The sequence below is a fragment of the Staurois parvus genome, unplaced genomic scaffold (assembly GCF_062004578.1).
Source record: "Staurois parvus isolate SC_StPar_1 unplaced genomic scaffold, SC_StPar_1.0 ptg001045l, whole genome shotgun sequence".
Classification (NCBI taxonomy): Eukaryota; Metazoa; Chordata; class Amphibia; order Anura; family Ranidae; genus Staurois; species Staurois parvus.
Window position 1 is genome coordinate 1,332,377 of NW_028318841.1, and position 26,604 is coordinate 1,358,980.

Here is a 26,604-nt window from a genome sequence, read left to right on the forward strand (position 1 = left end):
CAACATGAGTGCGCACCAGTGCACAAAGCTAGGTCCATAAAGACATGGGTGAGCAAGTTTGGGGTGGAGGAACTTGACTGGCTTACACAGAGTCCTGACCTCTACCCGACAGAACACCTTTGGGATAAATTAGAATGGAGAATGCGAGCCGAGCCAGGCCTTCACGTCTGACATCAGTGCCTGGTCTCACATATATATATATATATATATATATATATATATATATATATAAATTTTTTTTTATTTTTTTTTGCTAATGTGTAAGATGGCAGAGACAGGAAAGAGGACCATGAAAAAATGGGTAAGGTTCTTCTTTAAATTGGCACAGGGAAGTGTGTTTTGTAACTGCTGGCAAGAAAATGTAAAATAATTTTTTGAATATAACATTTGTGTTTTGTCTGGAGAGAGCAGCAGCTACATGCTTCCCTCTTTGTGGATGGACTGGGAGAGCCATGTACACTGCTGTAATATAGTTAGTAGCAGGAAGCCAGGTCAAATGCCTCAGGTGTATCATAGCTGACCTTTCCCAGAGACTTGCAGCTAAATAAACACCAGGCCAAGCCAGACTGCTGATAACACACTATTTGGACATGAAAAACAAACCCTCATCAAGGAGAGTGGAGCTGAGGTGACTCTTCTCTTGGAGATCTACGTAACACATAACTATGCTTGTGTGATCTAAACAATTATGGCAAGTGTGTCATTTATTGGGAGATTTCTGAAAGGATGCTTCTTGAGGCTGATATCTAAAGTTAAAATCTAGGGCTAGTTCAGGCTGTTGCTTTGCTGTAAAACGCTTGCTTTACCACGTTACCATAAAACTCTTTACTTGCAATGTTTTGCAGTGCTATTCATTTTGAAAGGATCTTGACACACCTAGCTATCTGACAATTATGCCTAGTACATACGATGAGAATATCAGACAAATGATTTACCGGCTTTTCTTTTTTGCATGCTAGTCTCAGATCGAAAAGGAATAGGTTACTAGAGTTCTGAAAATTCCCATAAAGCAGAATACAACTTCCCGTGATGATGTAATGTATTATAATGTATTCTTTAGTTTTCGAGCAGGTGTGGTCTCGATCACTCAATTTTTTATGGATGAATACTGTACTGATTAAACAGAAATCGTTTGTTCTCTTACGAGAAACATTTTGTAGGCTTTTCCCTTCAGGGTAGTTTAGCATGAACTGTCGTGATTGGCTTTCAAAAACTGTGTATCAGATTTTCGTGTGTTCGCTTTGAAAAATTTTTTTTTTTCATCCAATATTCTCATTGTGTGTATTAGGCATAAGGCACATGCATTCTAGTATCCCCTCTGTGTGTTATGGGGCACTGCATAAATAAAATGAAAACACCTGAGTGAGTATGCGCCACTGCACTCCAAATGCACCTTTGATTGTACGCTCCTTGAGGGTTAGGGACTGATGTGAATGTACAATATATGTGTAAAGCGCTGCGTACATTGACGGCGCTATATAAGTACCTGAAATAAATAAATGCAGCCTTAATCAATTTTTAATTCTTAACTGCACTATATAGTGACTTTATATAATTCTTGGAGTACAACTTCTGAGGTTGAATTATTGTTCTAAAATGTAAAGTATAGCTAAATGCAAAACCTTTCTTATTTTTTTTTCTTTTTGGATAGAGTGGCGAGGAGATAAAACCCTGTCAGATTTTTATTTCAGACTTGCATGTCTTTTGTCCCTGTTAGGGAGGTTTAGTCTAATTGTATTGATCACCATTGTTACAGGGAATGACAGGAAAGGTAAATCCAGAATTTTTAGTTGCCACTAAGAAAGGAATAGAAGGGAAATCTTCCAGTGGGGACACTTGTTCCGTTGACAACTAAGAGGGGATTTTTCTGACATTGTAAAGCTATCCTCTCACTTCCTATTGAGCCTACAAGACAAAGTATAGGGAAATCTCCCCAGTGGGACACAGATGGCAAAACACCCCCACCCCCCTTTTTAAATTAAATAAATTTTTCCTGATTGATATACTTTAACCTTTTTCTCTTTTTAAGAGCTGATTCACACGTGTGGTGCAGATTGAAGCTCAGGTTTCACATCTAATTGACACAATAGTTGTTCAGCGGTTCAGGACAGGTTCAGGTCAGGATTTTATCCTGTTCACACATGTGCGGTTTAGAAACTGTTCTTATAGAAGTCAATAGTCTGTAATCTGCACTTGAATCGGACCACACTGCTTAGAAATTGGACAGCACTCTTTTTCAATCCACACTGCCGGTGTCAGACATATGTGAACACCATAGGAAGCCATGTTATTTCACATGTCATACAGATTGGATGCGGTTCAAATTGCGTCCAATCTGCATATTGCTCTCCCTCTGTCTTTATATCTGCAGATGTAATTATTATAGTGTACTTTCAGTCAGAATTTTTTTTTTTCTGTTTTGAGGGGTTTTTTTGACCTTTTTAGCTTTTTTTTTTTTTTGCTGCATGTGTCTAATCTATGGGGATTCACCCTTTAAGTCTGTCTCCCTTTTATTAGGGGTAATCTGCTATTTTCATTTTAATTTGTAATAGGTAATCTGTCTCAATGAGACATGATGCCAGGTGAACATAAATTCAATAAGACACAAATGAATGCAACTCTTTTTTCATTTACACAGCTTTAACGTTGCACTGTGTTCAGCTTTACCTCTAATGTCCTATACGATCACTTCTGTAGTGTCAGCATTGGGTGTTTTTCTGAAGCACTTGCGCTTCTGTCATTTTTTTCCTTTATTAAAAGTAACACTACTCTGATTTTATTATATTGAATAGAATGTGTCTAAAATTACGTGATAGTTGATACATGGGCCAAAGCTGTAAGATATACTCATTGGATTGGCACTTTTTTCCTCTAGTGTTTGTGTTTCAACCTCTTCTAAGTTGTCCATGAAATGTTTCCCCTCAATTCTGCTCAAAACCAGGTGTGATAGAATTTTGTGGCAAATTTTTTCCAAGGCAGAAATGATTAATTCAGTGTGTTTTGGGGTGTTTTCTAAAAGCTTTACTTTGCCATTTTTTAAATCCCCACCAACATTATATTTAGGTAAAGAAATTCCCATATGCTGTCAGAACATGAAATATTCTGTAATACATCAACCTTTGCAATGTGGCTGAGCCACGTGTTTACAATAATTAGCCAATTTTGCCTGGGAAAGGGCTAGCTGCAAACTCCTACCATTTAATTTCTAGATATGTTGGCTGGCTGTAGGAAATATCTCCTGCTTGAAAAACAGCCCAATAAACTGGACGCTGATTAGCTATGATAATTTTTTTTTTTTTAATATTTGCCTTAAAGCTTGGGTCCCAACAGACATAAGTGTAAAAATAAATCACTCCTGATTTACTGTAGCCATTTGTGATGTGTAAAGGTAAGCAATAGAGTGTCTAAATCTGTCACATTAATTTGTGTTATCAATCAAATTCAAATTGCAACTTCTTCCTGTATGGGGAAAAAAATGAAAATACTTGCCTCTCCTGCTGCCCGTGCCACTGGCTTTCATTTCTTTCATCAGGAATTGCCCCCCAAAGTTTTCTTCAAGGATTCTTCAGGAAGTGTTGATCTCCTAAAATAGTAGATTTAAGAACAAACATTTGTCTGAACTTCGGTGAATTCCATGGTATGTTTAAAAGTTCTCCAAAAAACGTTTGCTTTTAACATTCAATTTTGAAGTGAATGGACCTTCTCAAACAAAAAACACATTCACTGTTAATTCATTTGCAAAAAATGTCATGTACCTTCCAGTTTTCTTGTATTGCGGTCAAAAATTTACATTAATTTGACCCCATTAACAGAAAATCTTCTACAGCACCTCTGGACCCTCCCATCCACTACAGGACACTCCTGGTCATTTTCCCAGCAGACTTTGGGAGAGGAGTCCTTATCAACGGTGTGGTAACATATGGAGCAGTAAAGACTGCATGTACAGTCTTTTTTTTTTTTTACCACAGAGCATTAAAAAGAAACTTGTAGGCTATGTAGAAATTGAGTGTGCCATCTTTAGAACTTTATGTCTATATTAGCCATTGTTATAAGAGCCCAGCATAACTTGGTTCTCATTGGAATCCAATACACCGTGCCAGAGAGTGACATTTTTGCCCATTCTTAGCGAAATAGTTCAAGCTCTGTCAGATTGGATGGAGAGCGTCTGTGAATAGCAATTTTCAAGTCTTGCCACAGATTCTCAATTGTATTTAGGTCTAGACTTTGACTGGGCCATTCTAACACATGAATATGTTTTGATCTAAACCATTCCATTGTAGTTCTGGCTGTATTTTTAGGGTTGTTGTCCTGCTGGAAGGTTAACCTCCGCCCCAGTCTCAAGTCTTTTGCAAGCTTTAACCCTTTGAGGACCGTAAGATTTTTTAACGCCAAAATAATCAATTTATTTGTTTTTAAAGTGCGTACACTTCAGTTGCTGTAACTAAGCCATTTCATGAAATAATTGGCAAAAAGCTAGATCCATTTGTTGTTTGTTGATAAGAACTAATATTTTGACTCAAACCATAAAAAAAAAAACTTTAAAGTTCTTAATCAGATGATACACGCAATTAAAAACATGGGACAAATATGTCCCTTGGTCCTCAAAGGGCTAACAGAAAAATTTCAAGGGGTATGAATACTTTTCAAGGCACTGTAATTGAGAAATAGGAGTGTCATGTTTAAAGTTAATCTGTACTTGGGTGCCTAAAAATGGATTGTAATAAAAGACAAAGGATGAAGAACATCCTAACCTCGTGTTGGAGAATAAAACTGTGTGAATCGGGCAGGCACAAACCATGTTTGAAGACAGCATCCCTGTACCCCTAACAGACACATCCTGTACCCCCAGTTAGTAATACAGTGCAATGACCATAACTTGTTGAATTAACTTGGCACATTCAAGAAAGGTTCTTTCAGTGTGCAGAATCTTGTTGAAATCAATGCAAAATAGTCTTATCAAAACAAGATATTTTCACATGTCTCCTTTCCATTTATAACTTTGCTCACTGAAAGCTCTCCTTGTGTGCTGCGGAGAAATGGTGCTTGCGGTAAGCGTGCAAATCGCTTATAATGGTCTGCCTTAATGCTGTCTTGGACTGGTGCTTTTTCTAAAGTGTTTGTATTGGCCTTCTATTAACGAAATATGGATGATACAGCATTACAAGAGGGTGTTGCTGGTAACATCCAGCTGACAAATCACTTTATTAAATACATGTTCAGCCAAAACACACATCCCGTTTTTTGAGTGCTTTTATTATTCCAACTCTCTGAAAATAATCTGTCTGGCAGTTTTTAATGTATTCTTCTTTAGCTTTACCCGGGAAATTGAGAAATTCTAAATCCTTCAGAATACATACCAGCTCAAGTTACCTGCCCAAAAGAGAAACTTTTCCCAAAGAGTCGAGTTTCTTTGAACAGTGTCATTTTTGTATCAGACAATTAATATTGTAATTGCCTTGGGAGTTGATTAGACCAATGAAGGTGTTTCTTTAATAGAAAGTAGTTTGTCAGGGTTGAGGGAAGAAGCTTAACGTTGTTCATTTGAAAAACTTGGTTGGGTTTCCACAATCGTACAGCTGGCGGATCAGGTTTACATTGATTCACTTGACCCAGAGTCGTGTATCTCTTGAACAAAGCTTAACAAGTATAGCCTATTCATGTGGACAAATTGCACTTGATATTTTTTTTTTCACAAGCACTACAATTATTTTCAGAAGAAAGACCACTTTTTTTCTGAGCTGCTAGTTTTACATAGACCTGTCTGATGAATGCATAAAACTTAAGTTACTACTTAAAGTATTACTAAAGGCAAAATGTTTTTGTTTTTGGTAGTGAAGAGAGGGATTGGAACAACTGTCCGATTTTTTTTTTTTTTTTTTTAAATAAATAAATTTACTTTTTTATTCCTGTATGTGCCCCCATTAGGAGGATTCACCGTATTTTTGGTCCTGTTTAAATGAAAGTAAAAGAAAATGTCAAATTGTGGGTGGTCACCAGAAAAAGGAACAGAGTGAAATTCTTGCAGTGGGGACAATGATGACAACTCAGGAGTCCCCACTTCCCATTTTGGCTATGGGACAGGATATGAAGGGAAATCTCTCCAATGAGACCCAGTTGTGAAAAAAAAAAAGTGGGTTATAACTCTCCCTTACTCTATCCACATAGGAAAAAAATGTTTTGCCTGTAGTTCTACATTAAAGTGAATGTGTGCTTTGCTAATGGCTGGGCTTTAATGGGTGTTCCACAAGCAGCTTACACTGATTATTTCTTTGTTCTGTTTCACTCCTCACCAAATGGAAAAGGCACTCTTGTGCATGCTCCAGTTCACTTTTTTGGGCTTACACTGACAGCACTGGGTGCTCATGAGGCCAACTGCCAAACATCTGCATTATCATCATGAGGAAGGGGACTGAATTACATACTCACCATACTCTGATGTATTTATTAATTTTTTTCCTATACTTCTCGTGACCCCAATAGTGGTGAAGCACAGAAAAGGCAAATGTGAGCTGCTGGTTGGGAGATTATTAAAGTTAATTTGCTCTTCTGGGGCAAAGTACAGGTACACTTTCAAGGGTCAGTCCACCCAACACTGATTAGATCTTCTACTGGCTTCCTTTATCTCTTAGGTACCCCTACAGAGTTCCTGACTCTGCTTAACAACTTGAAATATTTCTTCTATAGTGAAGAGCGTCTATCTTCAAACTAATTTTTTGCAAAATGAAAAATGTAACAAAGAAATTAAGAAGACTTTCTAATGACTGTTGCAGGTGAGCAAAACATGAGCTTAGAGATCTCACAGGCATACAGCCTTAGAATCTAAATAAGTCAATGAGTAACTCTTTTGAGTACTTTTTAGAGACTACTAGAAAAAGTTCTACTGGAAAAGTTTTGGGCTAACAGACCCTTTACATTGCTACTATACTCAACGTTGGTAATTCATTGTTGGATCAAATCCAGAGTGTCTGAGCACAGGCTTACTTATCAGGCCCCAGAACAGATTTGAGTTGTTCGTAGCTCCGTACTGAATTCTTCATTGCTCATGTCAAAGGCTTCACTGGGCTAGTTAGTATTAAAGGTTAAATGAAAGCTATATAAGATATATTAAGCATTACTTCTCAGATATTAGTACGGGAGAAGGTTGTGTGGTAAATGTGGCAAAGGTCTCCCATGGAGGAGAGGAAACTGCAGCAACAAGAATGTAGTCATTTTTTTCATTAAAGATGAATAAATCCTTTCTGCAATTTCCATGTGTGTGTGTGGTATGTATGACACTTACTAATACTGCCACTATTTTACTGATGTGGTTAGTAGGCAGTGAGGATTTCACAAAGACTGCAGCATTTGATAATTGGAGATCATTATCACTTGAGTTTGTACTGTGCAACACATCACGCATTTCACTTGTGGTCGCCCATATGCCGGAAAGCATGCTGATAGCCTTGTTCACTGTTATGTTTGCTGTAAATCATTCCACATTATCATAAGAAGTAGTGTTCATGGAGCCTGATATGACCTCACGATAGGGTGTCTGTTTGCATTGTGTTTATTTACATGAATATGTTTGCCTTGGTCTGCTTGATGTTATGCGTTTTAACTCCCCCATGCAACAGCTTAGCATTTGACGGCTTGCAGTTAAGTCAAGCGCAGACAGGAAAAAGTTAAAACTACAGCTTCTAGCCCCGTGACTGGCCATTAAAAGCCTAATTAGAACAAGGGGTATGGTAGGATTGAGATAGCCCATGTTGGGGACAGGTTGCCATTGGCTGCGGTTTATTTTTGAAGCTGGTTCAGGAGGCGCTCTTCCAACATTTGTGACACCTGACACAGAAATCCATAAAACATTTTCTTTCTTGTCTGATCACGGTTTTACTCTAAGACTCAGCCAGTGGTGCCTGTCATAAACTGGGACATCTGTCTTTTCTGGCTGAACTTATCCAGTTCATGCAACTGTCACCACTTATCTCTGAATACCTTAAAGTGAACTTGTGTGAATAAAAACATAGAAGTTACCATTGCTGACTGATTTAAGATTTCCTGCGCCAATCTTCACTACATAGTAAGTCTTTGACCTGGAAAAATGATAGAGCCAGGGGACTCTATGAAGTCTAGTTTAGGATGGCAGCCCTAGACCATGCACCTTTAAAAACATGTAAGCCATGACGGCTTCTATTATTTCTTATGTACTTTTTTAAATTTCCTTAGATTTTCCTTTTAAGTATGCCTTAATTGCTTACAGAGGTCGATTTAATGAAGGAGTATCTTAATCATCTACTGCACATGACTAGATATTCTTAGTAAACTTTACTACAACTCCTTCAGTAAATCAGCCCACTTGTCTGGAAAATGGAGTCATTGAGATGAAAAGGTCCAACCTGTACAGGCACTAGTTTTTCCTAACAACAATTGGCTGATGACGGCTGTTACGCCTTGTCATGAAGTTATTCAGACTTGAAGTCTCTGATTCTCTTTTTTTAGCCTATTCACTTCCCAAATGTTGAAAGTGATCATATGCAATGAACGCTCTGCTCTGCAGGTTCTCTCTATATTGACTTCAAGCCCTAACTTGAACAGTTAAAGTTTGGAGTGTTGGTTGGGTGAGTGAATTAGGCCCCATTCACACCTTCACATTTTTGTATGATAGCATAGGGCAGCCCATTTGCAGCACACACGACAAAGTAACTCATAGAGCATTTTGCCATGGCTCGGCTTGCCCTTTTTTTTTGCCGTTTATTTTGCCACATTTGTTGCAAGAAAAAAACATATTTCCTAGCCACCTTTTTTGGCACCGAAAGTGCAATGCATGTTTCTGGAACATGTGTTTCTGCGGGCATTCCTGGAACACGCAGGTGTCAATGGGGCCTTTGATACTGATGTGATATGTTGGAGAGGATATGTGTGATGAAGTAATGCTTAAAGGAGACGTAAAGCCAAAGCTTTTTTTTTTTTTTTTTGGGGGGGGCTGTAATTCTCAGATGGATCACAGAAGTGCAATTAGTTCTGCATTCCTGTGACCTGTTTTCAGCTGACAGTGGGCTGAAGTTCGCTGCTGGCCAACATCACAGAGCTGGTCCAGGCTCTGGAAAGAGCCTTACCATGTGGTCGCAATCCACCTAGAAGCCTGGATTGGCAACTGGCTCAGCCTCTCTGATCAGCCGAGAGCCCGAGCCCGCCCCTTCCACAGCCCAGCTTTCTGGTGATGGGGAGGGTAAGAGCAGAGAGCCGGAAACTGACAATCACGGCTCTCTGCTCAGAGTGGAGGGGAGAACTGAGCGATTAGTGATCTTTGATCGCTAAGTTCTTACTGCAGAGCTGGTGGGGGACAGATACAGGATTGGATCGATGCTGCATCCACCTCCTAGGTGAGTATAAATGTGTTTTTTTCCAGAAGGCCATACTTCTCTTTTAAACCAGGACTAAATTGCATGTGTTTCCAAATGTTAAAATAGCAAATTAAATTTTTTGTCCTCTGTGATTATTTGATAGTCCTCAAAGAACTAGGTTTTCTGAGTTTGCCCCCTAATCAAAAGACAGGTCTGAAAAAATGTGTTTGCTGTCTTATTGAATGAACCTTTGCCCTGACCAAGAACATCTTGTTCACAATGAACAGTGTGGTTATCCTGCTGACTTTTTTTTTTTTTTTTAAACCCCTTTCTAAAGCAGTCCGGTTTCATGATTATCTATACCAGTTAAATCGGGAAGTATGGTAGCTTTTGCTTGTGGTAAGGGGAGTGATGACAGCCACGGTAATTCACATCTACTTGCGTTTTTTATATTTAAAGTACATATCCATTATTGCTGACTTCTCTTAACCCCCGTTTGCACTGATGCGACTTGTCATGTGATTTTGACCGTTCAAGACTCATCCAATGATCGGCAATGGAACTGTTCTAATCGGTGCAACTCCAACCTTGTCGGAGTCACACCTAATTGAAAAGTAGTTCTTGCACAACATTTGCTGATTTCGGGTGTGACTTTCATAGGCATTTGTGCATGAAGTCGCACCTGAAGTCACACTGCCATCCGACTTTGAAATCGTGCAACTTCAGTTGAAGGCTTTAAAAGTTTAGAAAATGCAAACTTGCAGTTTGGAGGATGGGTTTCTTTTTGGAGGATGTGTAGCCAATTTCGATCCCTGTTTGACAGAATTCGGCGATTATAAAACTCTTGTCGATCAGCAGCTGCAGCCACTGATCACTGTATTCTGACCTCAGAGTGTCCCATTTGTCAAAATACAATGTTTAAGTGGGGGGAGGATTCCTTCATCTACCTTGCTGTTTATGGAGGAATCTGTTTGGGTTTGTTTGTATGTATTTATTTATGTTAAACAAAAAAAAAAGGCCCATCTATAGCCAACACGTCTTTAAAATATTGAAAGAGTCCCTTCACTACCGCAATTTCTTTGCTGAAAACTTTTCAGATGTCTGCTAATTAGGGTACTGTACTGGTAGATACATATCTCAAAGATCATTTCTGACATCTATCATTAGGCTCAAAATTAAGAACCTACTTTGGTTTTGACTTGCATTGAAAACATTTCAAGGAAACTATCTTGTTAGTAGAACTACAGAAAACCACACCGTCGTTTTTTTACATGGAAACTTATGGTGTGGAATCAGTTTCATTTTTACCTTTTTAATATGTTTCTAAACGGTTTTATATCCATTATCATTTGGTACTGGGCACACCTATGACACAGGACCGCCTTTAGGTATACCGATGATAAGAAGACAAATGCTCTAATCCTAATCTTACCCTGCTCTGTCCAAAACAAAAACTTTATTTTTTTGGCTGGAGGTTGGCATTAAGAAAGAAAAAATTGCTTTAAGGTATTGTACATGAGCTTGGTAGGATCAAAGTTCTTTTAAAAGCCTTGCGGAACAAAAAAATAACCCTGTAAATAATTGTAGAATGAGGTGTTGCATACTGAGGATCTGTGACCATCCAGATGGGCAAACAACATTTATGTGGAAGTTAATCTATAGAATTCAGTTAGCATTAGTATAATTCCCTCTTGTTTTATTCTCCAGGTGACCACCTAAAAGTCTGCTCACAGGGGCACACATGCTGCTCCCAGGCCATGGAGGAGAAGTACAATCAGCAAAGTAAACATGACTTCAAGGCTGCTGTCACTGAACCATGTGGTAATATGCAGAATATTTTTGCTTCCAGATACAACAAATTTGATGGTAAGTAATATTTCTAATTTTCATCTTGGTGGGGTTTTTACTATTTTGAAGAACTTTAATTTGCTTGCAAACTCTGTATAATTTAAAGAACAGAAGTTAACTGTTCCGTCAGTGGATGTTTTTATTACTAGGACATAAACTGATGTGAATAAATAGGCTGATGCAAACATGATTTTCTTAATTTACCCTTGTTTCGGTAATATATGATTTTTGCTTTTACGCCCTTCTTTTCCCAGCACACAGGCATATGAAAAACATGTGTTGTACCTCACTTCTCCAAAAGAGCTCTTTAAAGCCTGTTCCTTGGCCATTTTATAATCCCAAAATAGGAAACCTGAATTATTTTTAGAGTTTGGGGTTAAGATGATTATTTTAATCCACCTAATCATCAAGGCCTTGCATATATATATCACATTCTGCTCTAATTTAATGGACCGGTAAACCTGCATTGGCAGTTGAGGAATAGAAAAGGGCAGGGATAACATCTATGGTTGTATGTGTTAAAAAGTTTCAAGAGTTTATCAAATGTGAAGTGTTTGTTGTGTAGGGAAATTTCTCCACTACATACAACTGTTGAGCATTTGAAATATATGCACACACGTTGAAGCCAACAAAATATTTTTTTTTTTAAATTTGGTATGGAGACAAATTAAAGTTTGCCAGATTTTTATTTCTGCCTGTGACTGAATTAGTTAATGTTCCCTCGCTTCCTGTCCATGTGCCATCAGTAAATATATTTAAACAAGCTATAACCTCTCTTTACTCTACCAAAAATGTGCTTTTTATTTTGTCAAAGCCTCCATTGGAGAGATTTCCAATCATTTCCTGTCCTGACAGAAAGCTAGGAGCAATCTCTCCAGTAGGGACACAGAAACATAAGACTTTAATGTTTTTTTTATGAGTTGATCCTTAAATTGTTCCTTGCCAATTTGTGCTACTTGCAGGATAGAGCAATAATCTTGTACCACTGTTTTTTTTTGTTTTTTGTTTTTCTCCAGAGTATCTATTGTTCCCTTTGAGACAATGCTGTTTGGTGTGTTTAACCAGTAAACAAACATGTTTGAGCATATGTGAGCTTGTATGTTTACACACTAGAAAACTTCAGTTTTTTTAAAAAAATGAAAAAACAATGCTAAATAAGCTATTTGTCATTTAAAGAATAATTGCATTTTTTTTTAACGTCAGCGAAAGGGTGATTGTACCTGGAGGCTACACAGTAAAAGCAATGAACAGCAGTTTGAAAATTTTAACATTTTTCCAAAGCTAAAAGAAGAGTTTGGGCTTAAAGCGGTTGTAAACCTCAGACATGAAATATGAGCAAAGCATATATCTCTCTAGTGTGTGCTTTTCTCAACCCAGAGCACTAAGAATCATTTCTGTCTGTTGCCTCGTGCCACTGCTATCAGCATGAATCACTTTTGACAAGTTTTTCTGACACCAAGAGAAAAAAGGTGATGGGGGAGAGCACAGCCTGTAATTGACAGTCCCAGCTCAGTTTGTATGTGCTTTGTGAAGTCCTTTCCCTTCAATCCGCTCTCAGAGCTCCCCTAACTTCAGCTTCCAGCCCCCTGCTTTTCAGAGCTGAAAGATCCTGTGTAAATTTTTGCACTTTGAATGCAGGGGGAAAGACAGCTATAGATAGACAGGTACAACTTATGTAGGAAGATTTGGTTAATCCGTGTATCACCTGAAGCGGTCACTTAATTGGGTACATATAAGGGTTTACAACCACTTTATAACAGTTTTCAGTGTTAAAACTACTTCCAGGTTTAATCTTAATCTGTATCCAGCAATAAATTCCCGTAACTGTCCAAAAAATTTAATTTTTATCCATTTTGCATTTTTCCTAAAATCTTCACCCCCTTCTCTTGCAGTTGGCTCACTGCCGTTCTCAAATGTCTATACAACGCTTGAGAATGCACAAAATATGGCATCACCAGTAATTTCCTTCAGTTTTCCAAAAAATCTTTCAGGAGAAATCTCCAACACTTTCCTCACACCATCCAAAACAAAACGTTTTTGACATGAGGTGGTCCTTAACCACTTCCTGACCGCCCTATAGCAGAGCTACTGCTACAGGGTGGCAGAACTGTGCCAAATGACAGGTATATATATATATGTGATTTTGCATTTCCTGGTATGGGGCGCATGCTGCCCTACCCTTGCCGCCATTGGCGGCTACAGCTGTCAATCCCCGCCGGTACCCGGCGATTGCCGAGCAACACTGACAATACAGATCTCTCCCCTGTCAGCACCAGCATGCTGCTTTGTATTGCTCTATGTAAGCAGCATGCTTACATAGTAAACACACAGGCCATATAGTAAAACAGCACACAGTTAACCCTTTGATCGCCCCAGATGTTAACCCCTTCCTGCCCAGTGTCATTAGTATAGTGTCAGTAGTATAGTATAAGCACTGATCACTGTGTTAATGTCACTGGGGATGTCAGTGGCAGTTATCCCCCCCCCCCCCCATCATGCCAGAATGCCCACTGCAGTCCCGCTATAAGTTGCTGATCGCTGCCATTACTAGTATATAAAAACAATTCCAGTATATATACTGCCATTTAACCCAATTAATTTACATGTATTGGGATTCTTTTTTATCAATGACACGTAGCCAAATACATTTTGGCCTAAATTTATGAAGAAATTAGATTTTAAATTTTTTTTTTACTGGACATGTTCTATAGCAAAAAATGTTTATAGTGCAAAAAATAAAAAATGCAGAGGAGATCAAATACCACCGAAATAAAGCTCTATTTGTGGGGAAAAAAGGACACAAATTTAATTTGGGTGCAGTGTTGCATGACCACGTAATTGTCAAAGTAACGCAATGCTGTATTGCAGAAAATGGCCTGGTCAGGAATGGGGGTAAATCCTCTGGAGGACAAGTGGTTAAACACCTGCAATGATCTAATAGAAGTCTATGGCAAAGCACAGCTAAACCATGTGTAAACTGGAGCAAATGTGTGAAAGCAGCTTTATTGAGGGCTCAGGAAAGAAAGGGCTAGTTTCCATTTGTGGTTTGGGGTCTGTAAAACCCAGTAGTTGAGGTGTGTTTTTACTACCGCCCCCCCAAACCAGTGGTGTAGCTTTAGGGGTTGCAATGGCTCCAGGGGCCGATGCGACCTCCCGTTCACATTCTGTTTTACACTTGGACAAGAGGGGCGGCATATTCATGAATCCTCTCCATTTTCCTCCTGCAACCACTGAAAGCCGGCTTCTTTTCCGCTCCCTCCCACCAGCATTTAGCGGCTGCAGGAGGAAAATGTTCATTAATGCAATTCAAATTTTAAAAAAATCTAAATTGTGAGCCATTTCCTTTCATTGTGGCCCGCGGCCAGTTACCAAATCATTTAGGTAGCCCTCGCTCTTCAAAAGGTTGAGCACCCTGGGAATAAACTATGTATTCCTCTCCTATGTGTTTTTGTTTTAATATTGTATCTCTCCTGTATATTTAGGTTATGTTTATTTTATCTTTAATTAGTTTCTTCCGGAACTTAAACCCAATCTGTCATTTTTCTATCTATCTTGCTGGTCACCCTATAATTTCTTTGTTTGGCAGAGATCTTTCCTCTCCAGATTTATGTGGAGGTTTTTTTTTTCTTTTTGCTGTTTGCAGACGTCTGGCATTGCAGATGGACTTTCATGTAAGGCCTGCTGACCTTTCCCTGGCTTCTACCAACCTCTAAGTGCTCTTAATTGCTCTCCAACCAAATCTAATTCTGCTTCTAACCAGAAGAACAAATTCCTTTTGAAATAGGTTTGTTGTAGTCATAAACCTCAGAAGTTGAACAGTGTCAGTAAAGTATAATGGACAGCTGTGTAGAGACCACTCAGTGCAGAAAGCTTATGTATGGCCTTGCCAGCTGGTTGAAGTTACTTTTAGCTCCCATTGTTGAAGCGCGTGTGGGGTGTATGTACATGTGTAGCAAGCATTAAGATTCCAGCCAGGCCTTGGCTTCTGCTGACTTCCCAGCTCTAGATGAGGTTTTGTTGATGAAGAAAAGCACTTGTAAATTTTTCTGCACCAGAGTCTGAACTGTGGGAATGTGCAGCCAGAGTTTTACACACGCCTCCAGTAAGCAATTCCTGTGCGCAAGGATAACTTGGGAGTTTTTGTTCATACTATATATATTGCTCTTGTGCCAAGCTTCTATACCCACGCATGTTTTCTTACATAAACATTGTATAATTTGGGGCCCCATACACAGTTGACGCTTTAGTTAGTATTTTGACTTGACATTTGAGGTTAATCTAAACTCCTACACATCATTGTCTGTGTTGCATTGTATACAACGTGTCTCTTTCTGCCTCATCTACATTTGTACTGGGATCATTGTTTAATTTAGAATCTAAAGTGAGTCATTCATTTTTGATGTGGTTTGGTGGAGTTTTTTTTTGCTGCAGATTAACTTTGTGCATTTTGGTGCCATGCATTTTCTGGTATTCAATTATCAGCTGTTTTTTTTTTTTTCCTTAAATATTTTTACAGCCTAATGAATATTAACCCTGGAATAGATCTAGGTCACCCTTCCTCCTAATTCTTGATAAATTAAAGGGAACTATGGACCTGAAATACTTAAAAAAGAAATCCGGGCAAAATTATTTTCCCATGCAGTGGGGCTGTGCCTGCATTTCATGGGTTAAATGCTTGTTTTTGTCTAGGGGCTCAGAAAGCAAAGATATACTTACCTAATCTGCCGATCCTCTGAGCACAAGACCGGTCCCCACTGCTTCTGCATGCTAGTGGTCTTATGAATGCACTGTTCCTGAAGTTCTCACGCCCACAGACCAGCTTCGGACATGAGGACGGCAGAAACAGTCCACTGCTGGGTGTGGGGGAGCACGGGTTTCCGGAAGATTAGAGGAATTGGTAAGTACATCTTTTCCCTGAGCCCCTGGACAACATGAGCACTTAACCCATGCAGTACAAGCACAGCCCCACTGCATGGTGAAAATAAAAGATTTCACTGGAGTTCTACTTTAACCTGTTACCCTGGTTAGGTCTCTCCAGTTAAAGATGGCCTACTGCTTCCTGGATATGGCCATAGCCCATGCCTACTGTTAAGCACTTAGTTCATACTGAGATTTGGTTTGCAAGCACAGTTGCCCTTTAAATGTAGTGTATGTGCAGTACATGTCTTTGCCATGCCACGTTGCATCAGTTTAGGAATTCATTACCCCCTTCCTTACAAGTACGGCCAAGTGACATACACCTAGGGTTTTTGGTTGATCACATAAGGAAGGTAAAGTGCAGTCCCCCCCCGTCCCCCCCCCCCCCCCGGAAATTGCATTTTTATGTTTAGTAGTGGAAAGGTGTCCAGGACTCTTTCTTTTAATAAACTGTTGTAACCTTACCCTTTATATAAGTATGGGATCCGCCATTTTACTTTTATTTTGTGAAGGTTTATGGGGATTAATAATGATGCACTGGGCCAAATGAACGAATTGGAAAAGCTTGTTGGTTTATGCTCAGTCTAGGCCAGGGTATGAAAAAAATCTGTCTAAAGGGTATGGTTATTTAAATGTGCTTGCTCAGGAATAGAAGGGAAGAGACACGTGCTACAGGCGATTAAAAAATGGCCACCTTTTGATGATCTAAAATGTAAGTATTTGCTTAAACGTTAAGTAGCTTACCACGCATGTGTTTACCACATTGGTTTCAACAACATTTAATGTGGTTGTAAACATTTATTTTTTTTAAATTAATATAAGTTATACTTCTCTGCTCTGTGCAGTGGTATTGTACAGCCCCTTACCACCTCTTCTGTAATCCCTCCATTGGCGCTGTTTGCACCTCCGCTTGTGTGTGCCCCATCATAGTAAACCGCTTGCTATGTGGCACACATGCAGGCTCCTGCATCCATAGACACACACAGCAGAGCAGCTGAGCTCTGTTCCCTTCTCCTTCCTCACAGGATTTGACTGACAGCAGCTGAAGCCAATGGCTCCCACTGTGTTCAGAAATGCCTGTGAGTAGGGAGAGGGGAGAGAATACCAACAGCCGGCCACAGCTCTGGATCGATGGAGGAGTCGGGTAAGTGTTGAAGGGGTAGGGGGGGTGTTTGGAAACTAGTATTGAAAAGTTTTTACCTTAATGCAGGCAATTCATAAAGGTAAACCAAATCCTTTAGAGTTTAGGATGATTTTTAAGAACAAATAAAATAGCATTGTGAACGGCTAATACACACACTCCTCTATTACAGTATAATAATAAAAGGAAGGGGGGGGGGGTGCAGCGCTAGTAAAATCCACAAAAAGGTCATAAATATATAAAACCATAAATACACATATAAATCATGCATAATAAAGTGATACTGTGCAGATATATACGCCACAAAATGTGCGGCTGATATTGTGAAAGAGGTGTCAGACTCAATCAACTATATGGAAGTAAGTCCAAAGTGATAATGTGAGTGAGATCCCAGATGATCTTCAGACATCAAAGGCTAGAACCGTGGAAGAGGTGAGAAAAATGGGTATAGATTGCGCACTCACCAGATACGCTATCTTTATGCGCATTTGTATTATATGGAACATCAGATTTCGTCAGATCTGGTCATGTATCACTCACCGCCTCATGGTACTGTCACACTCCAGAATGACCGCTCTGCAAGTGTAGCCGGCTCCCACAGGAGCTCAAAAAAAACAGAAGAGGCCAATAGTGCAGTATTCCAAGGATGTTCCAAAAATAAGGCAAGTAAGCATAATGGAAGTAATGAGAGCAATACTGACCAAGTCAAGATGGCCGCTGGGGCCCCTCGTGGCGCCGGTGGCGTGGCGTCAACCTGCTGTAGCTCTGCACTGACGCGTTTTGAGCTATGGCTCATAGTCATAGGGGTGCAGCTTACCTGCCTATTACAGTATGAGTAGGAGCGCATTGCTAAAGCCTATACTCTGTCACTTCTTTTCACTCTCTGCTTCCTGTATCACCTATCACATGTATACTTCAATGCAGGATTAAATCATTTTGGTGGAGAAATTTGAGGCTGTTAGCCTGTCTTGCCAGCTGCTTCAATTGGCTGCTGTACTGTCTGATAGACACAATAAGTAGCCCAACTGCCATCTGAAGGAACACACACATTATGCTGATAATGCTGCCACAATAGCTTAGTGCCATCAGCTGGCAATAGGAAATATTGTTACTGGCAGGATCTCCAAGTCAGAAACTTTTCAGTAAATTAACATATTGCTTAAGAAAACTGTACAGTGAGAAATAATGCCAAGCACAGCGATAAATGGATTTTGGATGCACGTACACAAATTCGCACAGTTCCATGCGTCAAATTTAGGGCAGCTCTATGTGTGAAAATCGCAAAAAAGAAGTTCAAGACTTTTTTTTTTTATAAATTGCTCTACACCATAATGCATGGTACTTTTCATTTGCTTGTGCGTTAGGGGTGTTGGGATGAATTAATGTCACTACCGCATGCCTGCAAGAGGGATGCGAGTTTTTGTGTGTTGCAGGAACAAGCACAATTTTGTGCGGATCCCTATCTCCTAGATTGTAAGCTCCAAGGAGCAGGGCCCTCCTATCCCTCTTGTATTGAACTGTATTGTTGCTGTATTGTCTCCCATTATACAGTAAAGCGCTGAGCAAACTGTTGGCACTATATAAATCCTGTATAGTATAATATAATAATAATAACACACAAATGTGAACTTAGGCTGGAATAGAGTGGGGGTCATTCTGCACCCTCAACCTGCTGATTGGACAGTGAAAGAGCAGCATCAAACCAATGAGGTCACCTCTCTGTTCTCTGACAGCATGCTTTTTATCAGCACATTTCCATGTATCCCACCTGGTTACCTCCTTGTACTGCCCCTCCCTCTCTCTAATTGTGCTGTAAATAGGATTGCATTGAGGCAGACCTTGTCTACCTCTGTTATGTTCGATGCATTAAAAAACTTTTTTTTTTTTTTTTTTTTTAATGAATATCTTGGTTTTGACTGAGGTGTGCTTTAGCCTGTGTTCACACTGATGCGGTGCAGCACATCACATGTGATTTGAGCCATACATTTTCTATGGCTCAAATCGCACCGCATCCGCACCAAAAAAGTGCAGAACCCTTTTTTAGTCCGCACCAGAATAGGATCCCATAGGTGTTCACATCTATGTAATCCAATTCTGTACATCACACCGTTTTGCAAACTGATTTCTGGGTGCAGTTAACTTAAAATACACACCCGCAGTGGTTCCCATGTACGGTGTGCGATTTATGATGTGGTGTGGAAATCACACTGAAACTGGTGCAAATTCCACACTGCATCAGTATGAATCCAGGCTAAATGAAAAATCATTTGCTCTGGGTATAGATCTTGTTATTGCAATTGTCTCCTTTGCAGCCCAGCTTGTGTAGTGGTTTTATTAAACCTTCCATGAAACTGGAATCCTATCTTATGTAAAGAGAGCCCAGACCTAAAATGTGTTCAGTAAAAGAGGATCTTGCTCCCCCTAGAGACAGACTCCGACTACATATTTTGCAACGTGAAAGAAGTGTGCTGATTCCTTTGCTGCTTATATTCTGGAAGAAAGTTTGCTGTTGGCCTGCAATATGATGCTGAAAAATCCAACACTGGTGTTCTGTTTCTTCTTTCTGCCTCATTCGATTCTTTTATCTGTCCAGATTAAACTGCAAGTTGCTTTTCTTATTGTGTAAGCCCAGCTGTTGGGTGGAGGAATATACCTGCCTCTTGGGGAACAAAGAGCCGCACATGTAAAGGCACAGGCGTCTGTTCAGTATGGAAGTGTATACATTTCACTTTCCTTAAATGGTGCATGCAGCTGCTTTGTCGTGGCTTCTCATTACTGTGCACCTAGCCACACCTTGAAAGGATTAATGCGGGGAGGTATTCTTGTGTATAGACTTAGCGGGATGCACAGGTCCCCCTAGTCACATGAGTTGATTTCTGGATCCGTTGCAGAACAGACAAGCCCTATGGGTTGACAGCACATACTTGGGAAATGGTTGTAGGGAACAAACAGGAAAGTATTTGTACATAGCAACCTATAAGCTTCTGCTTGTTTCCCAAATTCAGGTTGAAAGATTTTCTCCATTTTATGAGACCTGCTAACAGGTGATCTCCAGGATAATGATCCACTCCTCTCTAACTGATCACTGGCTTAAAAAAAAATAATCTAGAAGCCCTTTTTTTTTTTTAAACTTTCCTGAAGCCTTGGTCACTGGATGCTCCACTCTTCTATTTACATCTGATGGGGTCCTTCTTTGGGTGTCCATGTTACTCTCTGTGTGATGTAGACACTTAGGGGTTTATTTACTAAAACTAAAGAGTGCAAAATCTGGGGCAACTCTGCATAGAAACCAATCAGCTTCCAGGTTTTATTGCCAAAGCGTAATTAAATAAGCTGAAGTTAGAAGCTGATTGGCTGCCATGCACAGCTGCCCCAGATTCTGAGTGCATCAATTTTATTAAATCTACCCCTTATAGACTATTCAATGGTGGAGTTGTCTCAGAATCTGGATGAGGAGTCACATCAGAGCAATGGAACTGTTGGGGTCTGATGCTTGAAGGGACATCTACATCACTGGATTAGCGGTTCCCCACACCCAGAAATAATGCCCTGACAGAATGGGTTGGAGGAGGGTAGGAGAGGTACTAGTACACAGTCTTGCAGGGCCATCTGCATCTCTGGATTAGCAGTTCCCCACACCTGGAAATAGTGCCCTTACAGAATGGGTTGGAGGAGGGAAGGAGGGGTACTAGTACACAGTCTTACAGTGCATACAGCTAGAAATGGTAGGAACCCTTACAGCTATTTCAGATAGGAAGGTATTTTATGACAGGTGTCCTGTATTTTACCTATTCCTCATTCAGGGAATTACACTCTTGCAGCAGTTGTCATCTAGTTGATTGATTGCTGCAATGACTCCCAATGCACTTCTGAAGAAATACAAGGTATGAGGCAAAGGCTTTACTTTTTTTTTTGTGGGGCCACACAAATTCTAAAACGATCAACTGGACATCACTCCTAGTAGAGCCACATGCAGTCTGACGGGTCATTCTCTCCACGCAAGGTCAGGGTCTAAAAATGGAAGGCTGAACTCTGCGTGCCAGGAATAGTGATATCATTAGAGGGATAGTTCCTTATCTAGCATGGCAGATAATTAGGTAATTGCCAAGCAATACAATAATGTATGAATCTGTACTTGTTAACTTTATTGAACTAAGACCACGCATCATGTGATTACAAAAAAATATTTAACATTAATCACTAAGTGGGAGAATTCAATATAGCTTAAAGTGTTACTAAACTCCAGACCCTGCATTCCCTATATCTGGTCTCCCACAATACACATTACATGAAAATGCAATTATTTTAGTAAATATAGTCTGCTAAATACCTTTTCTCATCAGCAGTATATAGCAGTCTTGTGACTTCTTTTAGTGTCCAGCTGAGCACTGGTTAAAGCTTGTAGGAGGAGATTTCATTCTGCCTTGACTGTCCTATGAGGCTGCATAACCCCTGACCGTCTGTCTGGACAGTGCTGATTGGCCCTGTGCTGGTGACATGCACCCTCCCAAAGGAAAAAAAAACCTCTAGCAATACCCACTAAACTGAGCATGTGCAGAGTGACTTCTAAAGCTCTGTACTATCAGCAGATGGATTGGGGACAGTAGAAGGGGAGACAGGATCAAACAGCCTTTTTACGCAATGCGGAGAATTAACCCCTTAGGTTTCAAAGTGAATATAACACGCATGCTTTACTGCATATACAGACAGATTTTACTGTTGTGGGTTTAGTAATACTTTAACCCAGCCTGGGCAAATCTCATCCAGAATTGGTTGATGGCTTTAAAAAAAATCTAGAAGCCAGCACTACACCACATGGAAAGGACTATATGGATAACTAAAAGATACGTAGATAAGCAAATGATGAAACATTTGTTCTGTTAACGTTGAAAAGACTTTAATAAATAATGTAACAATAAAAACACAGAACAGATTATTACAATAAAACATCTTCTACAACAACAGTAAAAATATATAGAGCTGGGTGAGGAGTTTCATTGTCCAATGATATAGAACAGTATACAGAGCTGGGAGTCCCAGTATAGTATATAAAGCTGTGGGAGGGGTGACGTCAGAAGAACATTTAGAGCTAGGGTGGGGTGACATCCCATAGATTACATCCAAGAATATTAGAGCAGGCGGGAGGGAGTGTGAAACCACCAGTTCCATCATAGAACAGTATACAGAGCTGGGGGAGTAGTAACCTCCCTCTAATGATATTGTAGGACAATAAATAGAATTGGAGAAGAACCTCATCCCTCCAGTTACATCTTAGATGAGTGCAGTGGTGGGGTAGGGGGTGACATTCCACCAATGGCATTGTGGAACAGTATGTAGAGCTGGGGGAAGGGTGCCATGCTCTGACATCACCTATCACAAGCTTAGGGGAAAGCGGTCATACTGCCGATGACATGTTGGTGTACAAGGCCTGTGTATACATTTGGGAATGTGTCATGGCCCCCAGTGACATCACAGGTGAATAAGTACAGAGTTCAGGGGCAGCATGTGCAATAAGAGACGTTCGCATGACCATAGAATTACCATAGCAAACCCCACATTATGTTAGTGGGGGAAAGGGGGGGGGGGCACCCTCAGTGGAATTGCCACGTGGCCCATGCAATGTGTCTGCCCCCACCACTACATCGACCCTGGAGCCCTCATTTGTGAGCAATGTCCTCCAGAAGCCCTGTGTCACTTGGCTCTGCTCAGGCCACTGCCTGCTTCTTGCTTCACATAAACAGTCACTTAAAGTGTCAGTAAACCCAAGACCCTGCATTCACTCTATCTGGTCTCCCACAGTACACAGAACATGGAAGTGCAATTATTTTAGTAAATATCAACTGTTAAATACCTTTTCATAGGAGTTAGAGCAGTTTTGTGACTTTTATCAGTGTCCAGCTGAGCACTGGTTAAAGCTTGTAGAAGGAGTCCTCTTCCTACTCTAGGAGGATGCATAACCCCTGACCTCTGTCTTTGTGCTGATTGGCCCTGTGCTGATCACATGCATTCTCTTCCCCCCCCCCCAAAAAAAAACCCATCTCTAGCAATACACACCAAACTGTGCATGTGCAGATTGTCTCCATATGATATGTTTTATCAGGACATAAGAGGTGGACACTGGAAGAATGGGAGGATCAGAGAAGTCAGGACCAAACATCCTTTTTACACCATGCAGAGTATTAACCCCTTAGGTTCCACAGTGAGTATAGCAAGCATGCTTTACTGCATAAACAGACTAATTTTGCTGTTGTGGGTTTAGTAACACTTTAATGTACATTCAGATGCCATCTCGCCTCTTACTTCCTCTGCACAGAGTGACATCTGCCAGTTAGGAAAGGGAAGAGCACTGCTGATGGCCATGGCATTTTAGCACCCGCCTCCCCAGTGGCAGTAGGTCTCAATGACCCAACTACCAGGGTTTTTCCAGTTGCCATGGTGACCCGGAATTTGCCATCCCTGGCTTAACCAAAGGCTCAAAACACCTTGCTTTTTACCTTACCATAATTAGCAACTTTATTTTTTCCTAGTAACTGTGCACCAAATTAATGAAATGGTTTGAAGGAAATTGAGCAGACAGTACCTTCTTTTGTTCAAAAGTTATTTATACATTCAGAAGGTATGATTTTGCCATTCTTGAATTCTGTGTATGCCTTTTTTTTCCTATTGAGTTTGTGTTGATGTGGTGATTTAATGAGTGTACTGTATTTGTCGTGCAGCTATAAAACATGTTTTTACAACTTGGCAAAACAGGAAAGTAATCCTTGTGTGTAGGACTTTGTTCAAGTGACTTGCAGCAGAGGTGTTAATTTATGGAACTATGGAGTCCAGACGGGGAACACCAGCCATTATTCTTGCTTACAGCAGAAACAACATATTAGATTTTTTTTTTTTTTAGTTTCTCTTTGTGATGCTGTTGAAAAATATTTTTGAATCTTAGGTGCTTATGTTTTGACATATGGTCCGCAATTGTATTTTATGTATTTATTTTTATTAATAATAATAATAATAATAATAATAATAATAAACAAAACTGTTCTTATTTTTGGTCAGTTTTATTTTACTTTGCTTTTATAAGGTGATATTCCAAACTGATATTTTATATACAGTATGTACAGTACCCGACTGAATAATCTGTACATGGTGGTTCACTATAACACAAGTACACGTAAAAGTTACTGTATATATGATAGTAAAGCAACTTGATTTAACTTTTTTATATTTTAACTGTCTATTTTTCGGTAAAAAAAAAAGTTTTTGTGTGAACAGTATGTTCCTTTTAAAATTAATTAAAAAAAAAACACTTAAATACAGAGTCATTAAGTACATTAAAGGATGTGGTCAAATTTCTTTTATATCCACCCTGAAATATGCTTCTCCAAACCACTGCAATCTCTCCTTGTGAGAAAGTAGACTTTTCAGCAATTTGTCTTGCTAGCTTTCATTACTAGGATGGGACAAGTTGGTATTCCAAAAATATATACCTTTGTAACATATTTTAGCAAACCACAAAAGCCTGTGTTTTATGGTTAGAATAGAAGTTAGCAGCCACTGTTTGGTAGAGAAAAATGTGCAGATTAATATGTTTGGCCACATAAATTCATAACATTCTAACCTTAACCCCAAATTCCTACTGAAACAGGAAATGCCACTTGTTCTATAACAATTTCTCTTTAACTTTCACCAAAACCACTTTTGAACTCTGTGTTCTGGGACAGATTTTAGTTATGTGTCCCCTGGCCAGTCTTATTGTGCACCACCCTGTGACCACAGATCTTTGTGGCTGCGTCGTTCTGTGGACCTGAGTTTACCTTTTTCTGCATGTTTTTTTTTTACTGTAGTTTGTTTAACCGTGGGAGTGTGGAAGTCAAAGCCTGATTGCATTTAGAAAATCAAAGGTTTTTCTTCTTTTTTTAATGATAATGAAGGGTTAGAACCTCCATCAGATTTGTATTGTTAAAGTAGATCGAAAGGCAAAACTTTTTTTCTTTTCATTTTGGATAGCCAAACAGAAAGTGAAAGGAAATCCCTTCAAATTAATGGAATACTCTGGGGGCTCCCTAGGTCACCAGAATTGGTGTCCCCATTGGAAAATTTCCCCGCTATTACTTTTCTGGGGACAACCAAATTTTTCTTTTTTTTTTAATTTTCAATTATCATGGTAAACAGGATCAATAGGAGAAATGGGGTCACAGATAGCCACAAAAATATATGGATGTTCCAATCCCTCTCTACTATCCGAAATGTAAAAAAGAAAAAGTTTTGCCTTTTAGTTATACTTGATTACCCTACATGTTCTGAAACCATAACAAAATATGCAGTCATAGGACTTTCTCAAGGGTTTCCGGTATCAGTTGGCACAAAAAAAAAAATCTGAGAACACACTGTAGAGTTAAGATTTGTAAGCAAAGCCCCTAGCTGTCTTCCTGAGGTGAATAAGCAAGTGGAGTGGAGGTTAAAAGGTCTTAAGAGGGTGAGTTTATTTCCTTTCATTGAAAGTAACTCAAGTGAGAAGTAGGTGCTTGCTTTTTGTACTGTGTCCGAAAAATATGGCTGGAAAATAAGACAGAAAGCTTGAGTCCATCACCTTATAGAGATTTGGAGTGCACTGAGTATGTTTAGTTCTGTGAATGGATTACGAACATCTTTCAAATATCATTGACATTTTTAATAAAGAATAAAGTATGTATGCTACTGAAGATGGTGCGCTGTGATTGTGATGGTATACATATTTTCTTTATACTAAAATAGGTACCTTTTTTAAATATTGTGTTTTTTTGGTAAATATGAAATTTGTCAATGTTTCTGGTTTCTGCTTACCACTAAAACCGATCAGCAAGAACTTTATTACCACTGACAGGTTAAGTGAATAACATTCATCATCTTATTACAATGGCATCTGAAAGTCTGTGGGATGTTGGGTAGCAAGTAAGCATGTTGCCCCTGATGTTGATGTGTTCAAAGCAGAAAAAATGGGCATAGCTGGTGTGTATGGGGCTGCATAACCACAGACCGGTCAGGATGCCTATGCTGACCTATAACCACAGCCAAACTCCTTCTGCAGTGGGCATGTGAACATCAGAACTGGACTACGGAACAATGAATGAAGGTGGTTTGGTCTAATGAATCCTGTTTTATTTTGCATCATGTGGATGTCTGCTTGCATACACTGTATGTCACTTTACCATTTGCCTACTGGGCACTTTCACCCCCTTCCTGCCCAGGCCAATTTTCAGCTTTCAGTGTTGCCACAATTTGAATGACAATTGCGCGATCATGCAACACTACCCGTATGAAATATTTATAATTGTTTTCACAGAAATAAAACCTTCTTTTGGTGGTATTTAATCAGCACTGTTTTTTTTATTTTTTGCACTA

General features: G+C 39.6%; 1 protein-coding gene across 1 annotated transcript in view; it reads left to right on the top strand.

The window, feature by feature from the left end:
- The window catches only part of GPC4 (glypican 4), a 154,911-nt gene that overhangs the window by 67,817 nt on the left and 60,490 nt on the right, over positions 1-26,604 (top strand). Inside the window, exon 2 of the mRNA XM_089657944.1 lies at positions 11,031-11,189. Coding sequence (XP_089514070.1) covers positions 11,031-11,189 — 159 coding nt within the window. The remainder of the gene's footprint in view (positions 1-11,030; positions 11,190-26,604) is intronic.